The 17,007-nt window shown below is 45.5% G+C and overlaps 1 protein-coding gene across 1 annotated transcript in view; it reads left to right on the top strand.

The window, feature by feature from the left end:
- Positions 1-17,007, top strand: part of SUPV3L1 (Suv3 like RNA helicase) — a 1,221,766-nt gene that overhangs the window by 477,349 nt on the left and 727,410 nt on the right. The window contains 1 exon segment of the mRNA XM_044056280.1: positions 7,360-7,437. Coding sequence (XP_043912215.1) covers positions 7,360-7,437 — 78 coding nt within the window.

Here is a 17,007-nt window from a genome sequence, read left to right as displayed (position 1 = left end):
GTCCACTCAATGTGCTGTATGTTCAGGTTTCAACCCTAGGGCCCTTAGGGATTGTAAGGCCAAGCTAGTTGCCAAAGGCCTTTCTCCCTGTTGCCATGCTGGAATCTGCCTCATTCGCTAGTGTACCACCCCAGACAGGGACTCAACCTCCCTCTTTGTCTGGCGATGGGTGTTCAAAGAGCAGATCTTCAGTCAGCGCGTCTGACAAAGATAAGGAAAAAGAAAAAGGCAAGGAAAAGGAAAGGCGCAGAGAAGAAAGGGAGAAAAAGGACAGGCATCGTAAGAGATCCCCAGACAGGGAGCTCTTTCTCAGCCCCCCATCTAAGACCATGAGGCCTGTTTCTCCTCGGCTCTGGTCTCCTCATTTCTCACCGGAGCCGTTGGAACATTCGGACCCGAGGCCCTCCACCCCACTGTGCAGACCAGCCAGATCAGAGTCGGTGGCCTCTTCGAGGTTGACTCATCAGACATGGATATGGACAGGATGATGCTGGAGATTTATTCAGACCCAAATTCAGATGGGAGTCTTGCTTGGTCCCTCTCCCTCTGGAGGGGCGACCTCCATGCCTCTTTTCCGCCCCATCTCTCCTTCCCCGATCCGTGCTTCAGGGCTCTTGGATCCGAGGTTTTTCGGAGCTGGTAGCTTGGCGCCGGCTGTTACCTTGAGTTCCTCGAATCCGACTTGTTCGGATCTGAGTGACTCTTGGAGCCACAGACAGGGAGTTGGACCCGGGGGAATGGATTCTTCGACTCCGACCTTTTCGGATCCAATCCGTTCCCTCGGACCTCAGGCTACCCTATCTTTGGCTCCAGTCCCTACTTCAGATCCGGGGAGGACTTCGAAGTGGTGGAGAGGGTTCTCTCCCAGGGATTGAGACCCCAGCCTATCCCCTCGGATACCACCCAGGCCCCCCCTGGATTTGGCGACTACTCCCTTCATTCTGTCTCAGGGACAGCCCGTGCCAGAGGATCCCCAGGTCATTTTCCCCAAGGAAACCCCTGTGGCTCGCAGATCCCCTTCTGAAAGTCCCACTGAAGAGGGTCACCGTAAGCGCAAGTGCAAAAGGAGGCACTTGGACTCCCCCGAGTCTCTCACTACTGACACTGACTTAGATGAAGGAGAAGGTTCCCCCAGGTCACTTCCCGAAGACGTCTCCTTCAGAGAAATTATGGAGATCCTCCGCCAGAGGGGAGGTTGGTCAGCCCCAAAACCTTCTGGGGATGAGTCAGTGTTCCTAGAGGCCTTTGGCACGGGCCCATGTACTTCCTGGGTGTCCCCACCAGCAGATTCCTTGGTGGACCTCATCACCACGAGGGCATGGAAGGAGCCCGACACCGTAGAGCCCATCCCCAAATGCCCTGACAAGGTTTTATCCCCCCCTTCTGATAGACAACCCTGGACGAAAGGAGCCCCAGTTGATGCTATGTTGGTCGCAGCGGCCACAAAGAAAGAACTAGCACAGGGGAATTCCTTAGTCCACTCTCCGGATAAGGAGTCCAGGTCGGTGGATAGGTTTGGGAAGCGCGTATACTCCTCAGTGACTTTTTCTATCCGTGTGCTGAATTGTTTGGCACATGTGATTCGGCTTCAGCGAGACCTTGCTTCGGATTTCGCTGAGTCGCCCCCAGAGTCTTTATCGCAGCAGGACAGACAGCTGTTCTCAGCGAAAATGTCTACTCTGAAGTTAGTCTCAAACACATCTATGTGGCTACTTTCCCATGCCACGGAAGGAGCAGCTAAGGCGGCTGGGACAGGCATAGCCATGAGGTGTCATGCCTGGCTCAGATTGTGTCAGTTCGCGGACCCTTTCAAGGTGTCGTTTATCAACGCTCCCTACGACGGTTCTTCCCTCTTTGGGAAGACAGTACGTGACACACCTGTCCAGAGCAAAAAGGACCGGAAGACTTTGTCTGCCGTCTGAGTCCACTTCTCTAACCCTCAGCGGTCCTTCTCTAGGAATCAAAGAGGGCAGAAGAAGATGTGGTTCCGAAAATCTCAGTTTTCCCTGGATTCTCAGGACAGCTATTCCCCCAGAGGCAAAGGGGGACAGGATCGACGCCGACCCAGAGGTAGAGGGGGTCCCAGGAATTTCGGGTCTAAGGGACCCTTCTCTGATAGACCCGGTCAGCAGCCCTGAGGGGTTGCCCGACTGTCCTACTCTGGAGGCAGTCGGGGGAAGATTGTCCTTACACCCAGCGGCATGGGGAGTCCATTACGACAGATTGCTGGGTTCTTCAGATAATATTCAGAGGTTACTCTATTCCTTTCATTGCCCCTCCAAATATTACAAAACACCTCCCGGATGTTAGAGGTTTCAAAGCTGCTTCTCAAATGAGCCATCGAAAAGGTCCCTTCCGATCAGTCCGAATTAGGCGTCTACTCAAGGTTCTTTTTGGTGCCAAAAAAGATGGGGGACCTCAGGCCCATTCTAGACCTGTCAACATTAATGTCAATAGCCAAACAGAAATTCCGGATGATCACCCTACAGTCCATTCTACCTTATCTCCGAGAGTGCGACTGGATGTGCTCATTAGACCTTCAGGATGCTTACTACCACATCAAAATACACAGAAGCTCCAGGAGGTTTCTGCGCTTCCGGCTGGGAGCCAGTCATTTTCAGTTCAGAGCCCTACCCTTTGGTCTCACCACAGCCCCCAGGGTGTTCACCAAGGTAATGGCAGTTGTAGCGGCTCACCTGAGGCTTCAGGATATTCAGGTGTTTCCATACCTGGACGACTGGCTCTTCGCTGCGCCCAACAAGCATCAGTTGTGTCTGGCCCGAGATTATTTCATTCGATTAGCAGACCTACTGGGAATTAGTCAATGTTCGCATATCCCATTTGCAACCAGTACAAATTCTAGACTTCATTGGGGCACAGTTAGTCACTTTGCAAGTGAAGGTACTCCCAACTCCAGAGGGGATTCTGCATCTCAGGTGCCGCATAGCTCAGATAGCAAACTCCATCTTCGAAGGCGAGCAAGGTTCTCCGGGCTCTGGGCTCCATGGCTGCCGCCATATCTATTCGCCCTTATGCAGGCCTTTACATGCGGGTTCTTCAATGGACTCTGGCTGTTCAGTGGTCTTGGCTAGACATACCCATGGAATTTCTAATCAAGATTAGTCACATCTGCAGGACATCTCTTCTTTGGTGGTTAACTTCACCGGAGATATCAAAAGGATGCCCATTTGCATCACCCCCAGTCCAAACCACAATGACCACGGACACCTCCCAACTCGGGTGGGGGGGACACTGTTTGGGAAGGACAGTCCAAGGCACGTGGTCTCAGACAGAGACCAATTTTCACATAAATGTTCTAGAGATGAGGGCAGTGCTTTTAGCGTTGGAAGCCTTTCTCACAGTGCTCCCTCTCGGATTGATTGCAATTCAGTCAGACAACATATCATCTGGTGTATCAACAAGCAGGGGGGAACCAGATCCTACACTCTGTCGCGAGGCCATGAGAGTGTTTGAATGGGTGATTTCCCCGGTCGGCTTCTGATAGCAATGCACATCCCGGGGCACTCCAACATTTTAGCGGACAGATTGAGCCGGGCCATTCTGATGCCTAATGAGTGGTCTCTGAAACAGTCAGTAGCAGAGGAGATTTTCCTTGCATGGGGTCAGCCTTGCTGTGATCTCTTCGCATCTCCTTCCAATGCGAAGTGCAGCGAGTTCTTCGCTCTGATTCCCTCACCAGGGGAAGTCCCCAGAGACGCTCTAGTCCATGCTTGGCCCCCCGGGCTTCTGTATGCTTATCCACCTTTACCTCTCATTCTGAAGTTTCTTCAGAAAGCTTGCTGACTACGGTGCAAAGTGATCCTCATTGTCCCGTTCTGGCCTTGTCAGGTTTGGTTCCCATTCCTTTGGTCTCATCTCCTAGCTCCCCTGTGGGTTCTGGATCCCTGCCCGAGTCTAATTTCCCATCCATCAGGGACACGTCTGCCCGATCTGGGCAGCCTCAAGCTAACAGCTTGGCTGCTCCAGTTCCGTTAATTGCCAGGCCTCCCGGTCTTTCATCCCAGGTAAAAAAGGTTCTGGTGGCCTCTCTTAAAGACTCCACTAGGAAACTTTATTGCAGTAAATGGAAGCGCTTTTCTATTTGGGCCTCAGAGAAAAATAGATCCCTTTACAGCCCCTGTTCGAGCGGTGTTGGACTTAATGTCTGGTATCTTTCAGCAAGGAGCTAGTTCCTCCACAGTGAAAGTACAATTGGCAGCCATTTCCAGTTTTCATGTTGGTGAAGACAACATGGCCTTAGCCTCCTGTAGGCTGTGTAAGGCTTTTCTTAAAGGTACTTTTCTGTTACGGCCCCCTGTTAAGGATTCTGTACCTCCTTGGGACCTTACTTTTGTTATACAGGCATTGGTGGCCCCTCTTTTCGAACCTGCAACTTCGGTGGACTTAAAATTTTTGTCCTGGAAGACAGCTTTCCTAGTTGCCATCACATCGGCTAGGAGAGTTTCTGAGCTTCAAGCTCTGTCTGCCGTGCCTCCGTATTTGGTCTTCCATAAGGATAGGGTCTCCCTCTGTACTATAACCCTTCCTTCTTACCTAAAGTGGCATCTGAAGCAAACATAAACCAGTCCATTAATCTGCCCGTTTTCTTTCCCAACTTCCAAAATAAAGGTGAATACAAACTCTATTTGTTAGATGTTCATAGACAACTTCGTTTTTATCTTCATAGAATGAAGTCTTTCCGCAAGACTGACCAATTGTTTCCTTTTCCAAAGCGTTTATGGGAAAAGCTATTTCTAAAGTTTCTTTAGCCAGATGGATCACACTTTGCATTTCACATGCCTAAAAAGCAAAAGGTTTATCTCCTCCTGGTATTAAGGCTCACTCTACCAGGTCCATGGTGACTTCTGCTGCCTTTTGGTTCAGGGTACCTTTGGACGATATTTGTGCAGCAGTGACATGGGCCAATTCACATACCTTCATTTCCCATTACAAATTGGATCTGATTTCGAGGGGTAGAGCATCCTTGGGCTCTGCGGTGCTCAGGAATATCCTTCCATAAGGGCTTCCCAGGATCGGAGTAACTGGGGACTCTGTCCCACAGGTTGCAGATAAAATGAAGTTAACTACTTCAGATAAAGACGTTATGTACTCACCATAACGTTCCATCTGAGTAGTTATACTTAATTTTTCTGCAACATTCCCTCCCTCCGTCCCCCGGACCTTATCCTGTTTTCAGGTTTGGTTTATTGGGTTGAGTTGCATATATATATTGTTAGTTGCAGCAAACTCGATCTGAGGGAAGATAGGAGATTGTAGGGCATTATGGGTAAGGGGAGGAGCTCGGAGCTTGGAGCACATGCTAGAAAAAAAGTTGCCGGCTTGGATCCGATACGGATCTGTATACCCACAGGTTGCAGAAAAATGAAGTTTAACTACTCAGATGGAACGTTATGGTGAGTACATAACTTAAAAAACCCAAAATGAACAGCAAACAAACGAACCACTGTAACGAAGTAAAACAAGTGGGAAGGAACCACAAGAGGTACGCCAAAAAACTATAAGGCACAACGATAATCCAAACCAGTAGAAAGCACAAAAGACTGTTTATTTAACGTCTCACAAATAAAATCACGTTTTCGTTGCCCATGCAACTTCTTCAGAATACAATCACAAAAGCAATACATTTCCTAGGTTCTTATATAGTACATAACTTCTTTTTTTCTTCCTTCTCTCAGGCATTTTCCATTGAAACAGTGGAAAAGATTTCCCGGGCTCAGTCTTTCTCTGTAGTCCTCATCACCAGAAGTACACGAAGTAGAACCTGCTTCTGTTTCATTGCTCACCCTTTGTTGCACAGACTTTTGTATTTCCTTCTAGCATGTACTTCATCAAAAAATTATTTTGTACCTCCAGGGAAAAATATTTTGAAGATGGCTGGGTACAGCAGTTTGAATCTCATGCCTGTTTCTTGACATCCCCTAAATAATGGAATATATTTACCCCTCTTCTGCCTAGTGTACGAGTAGTCATTCTCCACAAACACTCTGCTGTCTCCCAGTTTTAGTACTTTGTCCTTCTGCCACAGTTTTGTAGAATTAACTCCTTCTGCCAATAAGGCTTCATCTTTACTATTAAAGGTGTAAGTTGTTTTCCAGTACCCAGAGTTGGAATATGCACAATGTGCCCTTTCAGTTAACAGTTCCAGTTGTGGAATACCAATCCAGTTGATTATTTGTGCTTTCATAAAATTAATACAGTCTGTTCTTTCCAGCTTCTTCGGTACAGCAGAAAATCTCAGGTTTTCCCTACTTATTCTGTCCGCCATTTCTGTGTTTTGAAACATCTCTTCTTGTGCAGTCTCATATTCAGCCAGGCTTTTCTTCATTTCATCCTCTGAGTTTTGCAGTTATGTCACCTTATCTGAATATCTGTTTTAAACTCGTTCCATTTTTCCAGCTTTTTGTTTGTGTTGATATACTTCACCAGCATTTAGTTTATTTTAACCAGGTTGGTGTGCAGCTGCTTTAGACCTTCCTGTAGGTTACTGTAAGTCATGTCTGAAACTTGCACTGCTTGTTGCTGAACAGCTGCAGTACTTCTCCCAATCTGTGTTTTTTTCCTCACCTTTTGTAGCTAATTTTCCTTCAGGTCCTTTATATTTCTTTTTTCCTGGCATCAAGACAGTGGACTTACTAGCCAGAATTAAGCTGCTGTTAGTCAATGTGTAGCCATCTTGGAAGTCCCCCCATTGTTGCAGTGTTGGGTCCCTAACTCCTACCCCCTCTGTCCCAGCTTTTGCCCTGTATTTTTTTCCCTCCTGGCCGAAGATTTCCTCTTCCTTTTTTCCTTTTGGATGCACATGTTCTCCTTGACCCTGAGGGTATTCTGTTCCTTCTGTTTTTTTTTTCATTTCTGTGTGTGTACATCCATACATCACCTTTATGCCCTATGCCTTGTGCTAGGAGCATACATGTGACATATAAGAACTAAAGGCTTTGATATACTAATCGAACATTGGGCTATCCTTGGCAGGAGATCCCTTAGGTGAAGAATACTGCATTAATGAAGATAATATATACTGTTTATGGTAAGATTTTACATAACTATATTTTTTATGTAGTGGTTAGGTGGTGGTGGCTGTTTTGCTTACTTTTTTTGCTCAGGCATTGCTTGGAAAATACCCTGGACTTTTTGAGAATCAAATAGAGCTTCAGTTTAATATCCAGTTCAGGAGACAGTGATCGAGTTGTATGTTTTCTTGAAAAATATGTCTAAAGGCTGTGAATTCATGATAGCCTTATTAGGATGTTTGTCTGCTATATGTTTAATAAGATATTAATTGATATTGTCTCATTTTGAATTTTCCTACTGTTGCATGTTTCTTTTTTGTGTTTTAAGATGAAGTTGCTGTCATTGATGAAATTCAGATGATCCGTGATCCTGCTCGTGGCTGGGCCTGGACAAGAGCTCTTCTGGGTATGTCTTCCTTGGTTGCACATTTGCTACTTTGGCATTTGTAGGGCGACATATGTTGAAAGAATGTCTTCTACTGGTTACAATAGGTTCACATACAGATGCATGCTTATGCACACACCTACACATACTACACAGAACATTTGTGCCTTACTCAGGTTAAGCAGATGTATGTCCTCACATTTGTTCCTTACACAGGTTAAAGGAGGACTACACGCAGATATAGTACATTTGTTTTGCCTGTTACAGCAGAACTGCACACACTGATAGCACATATGTTACCTGAATGGGTTACTGTAAGACTGTGCACACACGTCTGTTTCATATACCTTTAGCTCCCTCAAGTGATGCAGAGGGATAAAGCCCTGACTGTACTCCAGGAGTCCAGAGTTTGATTAGCAGCTTAAACACTTGGCATAGATAAGGAGGGGAAGGAGAGGAATAGAGGCATGACCTACTCACCTCTTTTCAGGGGGTGGGAGAAAGGAACACATGTTTAAGGTGTTCCTGGTGCTGGCTGTCATGTGGAGTATAGCAGTCCGTTGAGGTTCCTATTTGGGGATGGACAAGGCTCCTGAAAACATCTCTCCTAGAGGCAGGGATGCTGTTCACTGAACCCACTGCATATCCTTTTCTGACCTATTAGCTTTTATATGTGAAGAAGTTAGGGCTCTGATTCTTTCTACCAGCTTGTCAGAAAGAAGAGTCAACCAAAGTATAATTACAGATCATTGCCCCTCCATTCCTCAGCTTCCTGGATTAATTTTGGATCTGATGTCACTATTCATTTATTCTTGATGAATGGGAGTCTGTTCCATTCTTGGAACCGGCTCGGCCATTATACAGCTCACGCTAGCCAAGAAACTGTAGAGTTAACACTCTACCTACAAATGCCCCTCTATTTCCTCAGATTTCATTTGCCGCTCTGATAACGAGACATGTCATCCAATACTCTCCAGTTAAGTGTTTAAAATATATCTTTTCTCCTTCAGAATTTGGTTTCTGTCTATTTACAACTAGCCTATTTCTTGTTTTATATCTAGTGTGTGAATCTGCTTCTCTACCCTTCTTACCTTAACGGTATTTCTTATTACCCTTGTTGGTAACCTTCCCCTCCCTTTACCTTTAGGTAATCTCTTCTCTTACCAATGCTGGTATCCCCTCCTCCTTTACCAATTCTGGTATTTCTCTCTACCATTATTGGTAGATTTTTTCTGTCTACCGTGTGTGTGTGTGTGTGTGTGTGTGTGTGTGTGTGTGTGTGTGCCACCCCTTCTTTTAAAATGGAAAAACAAAGACACTTTGGGATTCAAACAGTGCCAAGATTGTGGCCAAAACATGCCCAATTCAGATGGGCATCTTTCATGTGTGTATTGTTTGGCTGTGCCCCATTTGCAAATTGCCTGTTCTGTCTGCCAAGGCTTCAGTTCACGAACATTGGCAGAACACCGTAATAATTTGATTCTTAAAAGGCTTGTTAAAAACTTCCTTTGATGAAGCCTTGTCAAAGTCAGAGTCCACTTCAAAAACTGAACCAACAAAAAAGAGAAGTCGTTCAGTGCCAAGCTCTCCATTGGCACCGGAGACTAAAAAGCTCAAGTCTTTGATTCCATCAGTCTCCATGGAACCAAAGAGTAAAGTATCAAAATTGGCTGTAAAACCAGCTTCGGCACTTCGGACAGTTGTGTCCCCTTCAGTACTGACAGCTTCGGCACTGACTTTGACAGCCTCGGGACAGACAGTTTCATTAGCACCAACCTCCTTGCCCTCCCACTCTGTTCCGACATCCCTGGCTACTTCACAGCAAACTCTACACATCCCTACGGTGCCAAAGCAAGATACTTTATTGCCTCCCAACACAAGGTATCTCCTTCCATAGACCCCTTTTTGGGTCAACTTCCCAGTCCCTTTTTGTATAGGCCAGAGTCTCCCTTGAGGATGTTGGTCCGATCAACCAGAAGTTTTTCTGAGGTAGATGTTGTGAGATTGGTGGATCAGCTTTTGGCACCAGGGGTCTTCTTGCACCCACTCAGACTTCCATCCCATCTGGAGTTGTTTTTTTTTTTCCTTCTAGGACTCCTCCTGATTTTCCTCCTCTGACCTCCTCAGTAGGCTCAGAGTCCATCACTCCCACCCTCCTGCCGACTTCTAGGGCATTGGACACATGTTCTTAGTGGCTTTAGTTTTCATCTTGGACATGGCTTCCGTTATATCTTTCCTTTGGCTGCAAACTCGATCTGAGGTAATAGAGAGGGGTATTGTGGGTAGAGTCTTAGCTAGAGAGGTTTTTGGCTGGTGCAAGTTGTATAATAGCAGAGCCGGTGCCGAGGATCAGAACAGTCCCATTAGTCAAGAATGAATGAAGATCGACAACACAGCTGGGACATTATGGTAAGAATATAACTTTTTTCTTACACTTGGACCAAGCCCTCACCCAGTAAGGGACAGAGTCTGGACATAATCTCAGTCCACGATACATTGTAGAATGCCACTGTGTTGCCTGGATCCGACCTCCACCCATTAAGGGAACAAAAGGAGGTTGGTCTCAGTGATTGATGAGCAGAAGTGTATAGAGCTATGGGCAAGGAATGAATTCAGCTGCGTTTATACATGTTGGCATGTACAGTCCTGATTGGAGGTCTTCGAAGGAGTGTATCTGTACTGTAAAAATAAGTGAATAAATGTTTCTTATTATGGTTATTGTTGGCGCACACACAGGATGTTAGTCTGATTATGGAAGGACTACACAGGCAAGACAACCCAAGTGCTGAGCAGAAGTTCTTGGCAGTAGCATTAAACATTAATTGTAATTGTGAAAGAACGATTGTTTGTACAGTAAGATTGACTGAATGTTTTCAAAAATTCCTCCCTTACTTAAGTACAGTAATCTTGAAGTTAGTACATGCAGTTGGCAAGAATGCATGTGTCGTGGGGTGAAGCCTTCATTCAGAAACACTTTGTTACAGTAAGTTTTAGATTTGCAGTTTAGCATTATTTGCTTTGTGATCTCACTTCTGAGTGTCAGCTTCTATATTTCTGTGACAGAGCCAGTCAGCACTTCTGTTACACTGATTATGGTAGGAGTGCACATATAGCCAGCTTATCTTGTTACTCTGGGTGGTGTAGGAACATGCAAAGAGCATGTTTTACTCTGGTTACGGTAGTAACACACACACACACACTACATCTGTTTTCTTTGGTTATGGTAGTTACCCTCCCACCCCCACACTCACTCACAGCAGATCTGTTGATTTTTGCTGATGGTAAGACCATGTGCATATGTTTATAAACATGTATTTGTGTGTGTTTGTGTAAATACATATGTGTTAAAGCCACACACTGACACAACAACAGAGTACAGTTCTAGACTCTGTATATAATGCATGTTCTCTTGTTAAAAGTTTTCAGAGTTCAGCACATCATTTAGAAGTCTGTCCTGATGGAATATCAGCATAATATGATTTTGCATGTCTTATTTTGCATGTTTGTAAATGTCTGTGCTCTCCTTGCTTCCCCTAGATTTAGGGATTGAATTTTGTGCACTGCCTTTGCTCCCCCAATGGGACACTAATACTCATGTATTTTATTTATAACATTTTCATCTTAATTGTTATGCTTTTTAAATGTTGACTCTGTATATTTTTTATTGTTACCCTTGTGGAGCTTTTCTCCATAGGTCTGTGCTGAAAAAGGGCTTCTGCTCAGTCAGACTAACCCTGTCATCAAATGTCAAGCAGACAAACGTAAATAAATAAATAGGCCTAGATACACTGGTTGTAGTAGGCTTATCCAGTTGCACATGCACTGTAGTTCTCAAGTGTCTGCATATTATATAACACACCTAGTGCAACATAATTGCAGAGAGAGAGCACAATAATTTTTTTTGTTAATTGGTTGGTTGGTTGATAACACAAATATTGTAAAACATCATTGGGTTATGCACTGAGTATAGTAGGCCTGTGTGGGCTTTGCTAAAGGTAACTTAACGTATTATTCACAGATATATTACTTACAGCTCTTCACAGTCGGCACATCGAGTTCTTGCACTGGAGGGCTCCGTAGAAATAATATATGGTTGCATTCAGTGGTTATGATGGGATTTACAACATTCACTGCCATCTCTGAATAGTATCGTGATGCACATCAAGCACAGAATGGCTGCACTGATGTGCTTACATGTACAGCCTTCCACAGCCTATGTATTATGTAGATGTCCTTCCTTAATCTCTGTTACGATATTCCTTACTATTAGAATATCCTGCCAGGAGTAGCCATATGTTCGACTAGCATATTGAATCCTTGGCCCTTCTATGCATTGTACATCAGATCCATGCATTGTATATCATTTGTATAACCTACATCCAAAAGCGTGAAGTTCATAAGTCATATATGAGTGAAAAACTGTCAGAACTTCTTTGCCGCAAGTCCTAATGAAGTGTTTCATTTTCGGCCTATAGGTCATACACCTAGGTGCAGTATGCCAGGCCTTTGAGCAGATAAGTATCCCATTATGGACTTGTCTTAAGCTCTGTTTTATTGCAAGTATGTGCGATTCAGGAGGAGGAAATGTTTTTGTGTGAGGCAGATTCCCCATAAGAACAGACAAGAGAAGTACTTTTTTGCTTAGGTGCAGAATGTGATCTTTAGAGTGTTCTGTTTGCCAGGCCTTTGTCACTAGAACAGTGAGCTTCTGAAAATTAGCAGATTAAGCTTCTTGCTCAAGAACCATGTCATTGGACTCTTCCTGCCCTGACATCCAGCTTCTTTAAAGAAGTCAAAGAAATTGAAACTGGAAACTTCTGCTGTCCAGCCTGTGCTGGGCACCTGTTTTGTCTGAGACTGCAGACTGTTCAGTTCAGAAATCCCACTCCACTGTTGTGACCCCGTTAGAGGCTGATAATGAGGCAGGTTGCTCATGTGTCTGCTAGGACTGACCCGCAATCCGCCAAGGACGAGAAGGGGGGTACCTCGGCTGGTGTGTTTTGGATGGGCATGGGGGTGTTTCACAAGTTCTTGAAGAAATCCCAGGCTCCTTAGTAGAGGTATGTCAGGGATCTGAACCTTTTGGTGTTTGTATGTGCAAGGACATGCCTGATAAAACGAAGCAGAAAACTAGGCATATTTCTCCACTTGCTATAAGGACCCCCCCAAAAAAATGGCAAGACTTTACCCAAGGTCTTTTTAAAGCCCTGATGATCTTGAAGCCTCCTCCTCGGTTGTCAGTTCCTTCTGTTACAGGAATTCTTCTTCCTCCCCTCTCAAAAGGACTAGGGAGTCGTCTTTTAATGATAGTTTGTTTCTGAGGAGGAGTCTTAAGTTTATTTCTCCCAGATTCATTCTCATCTTGCACTGGGGTTTGATGAGGAGAATTCTCTTTCCGATGATTCTTTAACACAGGAACTCTTCTTTGGGGATATTGTCCTTAAAATGATGCAACATTTTAAGTGGGTAAGCTCTTAGATGTCTTAAGTTCATTAGAGCTATTATGATCTCCTTCAGATGTATTCCCCTGGATCTTCTGCATTTCCTCCTGATGTTCATCGTGCATTACAGCTGCAGTAATCACATATGGGTTTTCAGCAGTCAGGCGGTCCCTCGGTCGGCCGAATTCCAAAGTCTTGGTCCGGCGTCGGTTGTCGTCGCGTACTCTTCTGACGTCAGGAAGGCTAGAGTATATAAGACACAGCCGACGCCATCTTCTTCAGTCTTTTTTGCCGCGCGGTGCCCGAAGCAGAAGCAGTTCGCAAGTGCCGGTCGGCCAGCTCCTGAATTACGAAAAATTTTGGAGCCGAAGTCTTCATTAAAGCTAAGTACCCCGTTGGGGAATCTTTTCTTGCCTCAGACCGATGTCAGAAAAAGTTAATAATTGTATTTCTTGTGGGAAGCAAATACCGCATAAGGATTTCCATTCCCTTTGCATACCTTGTTTGGGCCCAGACCACGACCCCTCGGGCTGTCGCTTTGCTACCTTCAATAAACGCACTATCAAGCGCGGGCGGAGTTCGCCCAGCACTTTTTGGTAAAGCGTTTAATTACAAAATGTCGCCGGATACTCCGACTACCGCTTTGCCAAAAACGCAAAGAAAGGACCATGTCTCCACCGACACCACGCAAGCAAGCTCCACGTGGTCCGGTTCTCAGTGAGACGCCTTTGCAGTCCCTGACTACCGACGACACTCCCTGGCGGGTCTTCTGTACCTGAGACCGCTGGTTCTTCGCCCTTTCCCAGACTACAACCAAGACCCTGCATATGTCGAGCCTACCAATGTGGATAGATCTACATCCACCCATGGTGTATTTAGGCCTTCATCATCTTTCTCTATCAAGGCCTTCACTAAATCCAAAACAGCCAGGCACCATGCTAGGCCGGCTACACAAGGCCCATCACCTGGGCCCATGCCTAAGAAGCACATGCTTAAAATGGCTGAGGACCTTATCACTCTTATCAGAGGCTCCCAGGCCCCTCCAGACAAGAGGCCCAGAGTAGAGGAGGATTCTCCTTCTTCTGACCAGGGATCCATTTTATCAGAACATTCTGATGCTGAAGAACACTCTTATTCCCCTTTCGAGGATTCGATGCAGAGCAGTCTATACCTTCTGTATCCCCCCTGAGGATTTTTCATTTGGGGAAACCTTACACTCTTTGAGAGAGCACTTCCACTGGGAAGGCCAAGACTTTTCAGACTCCAAGAAAAGGCTTAGGGAATTTCTCTGGTTACCTCAGCATAGACCTTTGGCTATTCCTCCTGTTTTGGAGGTATTGGATGATGTTTACTTGGAGGCTTGCCTTAATCCTGATTCTCTGCCTCCTGCACCAGTTAAGCCAGATAGGTATTACAGAGTACCTAATTCTCATCAGTTCCTCTACAAAGGCCATAATGCAGACCCTGAAACTATTTCTCAAGGCCCTAAAGGAATTAAGGCCTCCACGGCCAAGAATCCACTTCCTGCGGAAAGGGAATCTAGATCTCTAGAAAGGTGGGGTAAGAAGGTTTATACCTCGGCCACCCTAGCCATGAGGGCCTTAAACTGCCAGTTTCATATGATTAAATATCAACAATTCCTGTTATCACAATTAAAGACCAAAATGTCACAACCTGAACAACCAGATATAAAAGAGTTGCAGGATATGATGCATAGTGCAGAGCAAGTGGGTAAGCACACTTTACAATGTGGTTATGATGCCCTAGAGGCCTCCAGCAGAGCGGCCGCCACCGGATCAGTCATTCGCAGACATGCATGGCCTAGGGAACAAAAGCTGCCAGACCATGTGAAAGCAAAATTCTGGATGCACCTTTACATAAGGATGTTCTTTTTGGTACTAATGCTGAGGATATATTACGTAAAATGGAAGAAAAAGCAAAATCTATGCAAACTGTCAAAGCTTTCTTACAGGTCCAGCCACCATGGTTCAGCAGGAATTGGCCTTCAAAAAACTGGTCCTTTCCAGCCACTGACAAGCCCCAAAGAGGCAGATACAGACGCGGAAGGGGCAGAGGACAAGCCCAAGGGCCCTATAGAGGCAGGCAATGGCAATCTCCAGCACCAAGAGGTGGTGACGACAGTGCACAACAGTACAGGAAGCAGACACAATGACTCCCTCATTTCCATGCCAAGCAAAATTCAACTGGCAGCACCTTTGGGAGGGAAACTGGCACTATTTGCAAACAATTGGCATATTGTCACAACAGACAAATGGATTCTGGACATTATAAACAGAGGCTACAAATTCCATTTTCACACTCTTCCAAAATGAGAGGCATGCCAAATCTACCACAAAATCAAAGGGTAGAGGCACAACTGCAAATTACAAAGCTCCTAAACATGAGGGCTATACAAAAGGTACCTACGCACCAACAAGCACAAGGTTTTTATTCAAGGCTTTTCCTGGTGCCAAGAAAAGGAAGCGACTGGAGACCCATACTGGACTTATCCATCCTAAACACATTCCTTCTCGTGCCAAAATTCAAGATGCTCACATTACAGCAACTCCTTCCCATGCTGGGCAAGGGGTTCTGGCTGGTAACATTGGACCTCAAGGAGGCATACCTGCATGTCCCAATCAGCCAAAGTTGCAGAAGATACCTCAGATTTCTTGCAGGTTCAAACCACTATCAATTCTCTGCATTGCCCTTTGGCTTATCTACTGCGCCCAGAGTATTCACCAAGTGCCTAGCATCAGTGATTGCATACTGCAGACTTCAAGGGATACAAATTTACCCTTATCTGGACGACTGCCTGATCCAAGCGGACCGCAAACACATACTTCTGAAACACCTGGCATATGTGACACGGTTACTGCTTTCTCTGGGATACACCATCAACAAGGAGAAATCAAAGCTAACACCCTCTCAGAAAATAACCTTCCTGGGTGCCAACTTGGACACAAACACCCAGATGGCCTACCTTACGCCAGAAAAACAAGGGCAATTATCTCAGTACTTCAAAATACTTGCAAAAACTACCAGGCTTACTGCAAGGAAAATCCTGCAGGCTCTGGGATTCATGGCATCTTGCATTCTTATAATCCCATGCGCAAAGCTGCACATGAGGAAACTTCAATGGTACCTAAAAAATCTATGGTCTCAACACAGTCACAGCTTGGAAGCGGTGATTCCAATAATTCCCTGTCTTCAAAAGGAATTCATATGGTGGGCCCAAGCATGCCAAGTAAACACAGGCCTCCCATTCTGCAAGCCTCAAGCTACACAAGTCATAACCACAGACGCTTCAGACTACGCCTGGGGAGCACATGAAGGACAGGTGCATTCAGGGCAGATGGCCCCAAAAAGAAAAGCACCTTCACATCAATCAAAAAGAAATGCTGGCAGTAATAAATGCAATCTCAGCGTTCAGAGAATTCCTGCATCCAGGACAACTGCTCATAAGAACAGACAACACCACAGTAATGTGGTACATAAGCAAACAAGGAGGAACTCATTCATACCCCTTGTGCAGACTAGCCATGACTCTTTGGAACCTGGCTCTGGAAAGACAAATAGAACTTCAAGCACAGTACCTGCCAGGAATGGAAAACACACTGGCAGACACTCTGAGCAGACATATGACAGATCCTCACAAATGGAAGCTACATCCGCAGGTGTTTACAGAGATTGTTCAAGCGTGGGGGAGGCCAGATATAGATCTTTTTGCCTCCCACAGAAACCATCAATTAAAAAAGTTTTGCTCAAGGACCTTCCACCCAAAGGCCTGGAAAGTGGACGCTCTTTCCTTCAGATGGACAACTTGGTCAGTTTATGCATTCCCACCTCTACCTCTTCTGCCCAAGGTACTTTTGAAAGTAAGAACAGACAAGCCGAGGATGATACTGATTGCTCCAGACTGGCCGAGACAACACTGGTATCCACTCCTGAGGAGCCTAACACACACTCCTCCGTGGCCCCTGCCTCTAACACCTCTACTGCTGACGCAGAACAATTTCAAAACCCTTCACAGTCAGCTGAAAACTCTCAGTCTCGCTGCATGGAAAATTCCTTAGCATCACATCAGACTCTACTCTCCAAAGAGGTGCAGGATGTCATTTTGGAGGCCAGAAGACCATCTACTAGAAAA

The sequence above is a fragment of the Protopterus annectens genome, chromosome 14.part0 (assembly GCF_019279795.1).
Source record: "Protopterus annectens isolate FY-2018-M chromosome 14.part0, PAN1.0, whole genome shotgun sequence".
Lineage (NCBI taxonomy): Eukaryota > Metazoa > Chordata > Ceratodontiformes > Protopteridae > Protopterus > Protopterus annectens.
The sequence above is the reverse complement of the archived record's forward strand: the minus strand, read 5'-3'. Positions and strand labels throughout refer to the sequence as shown.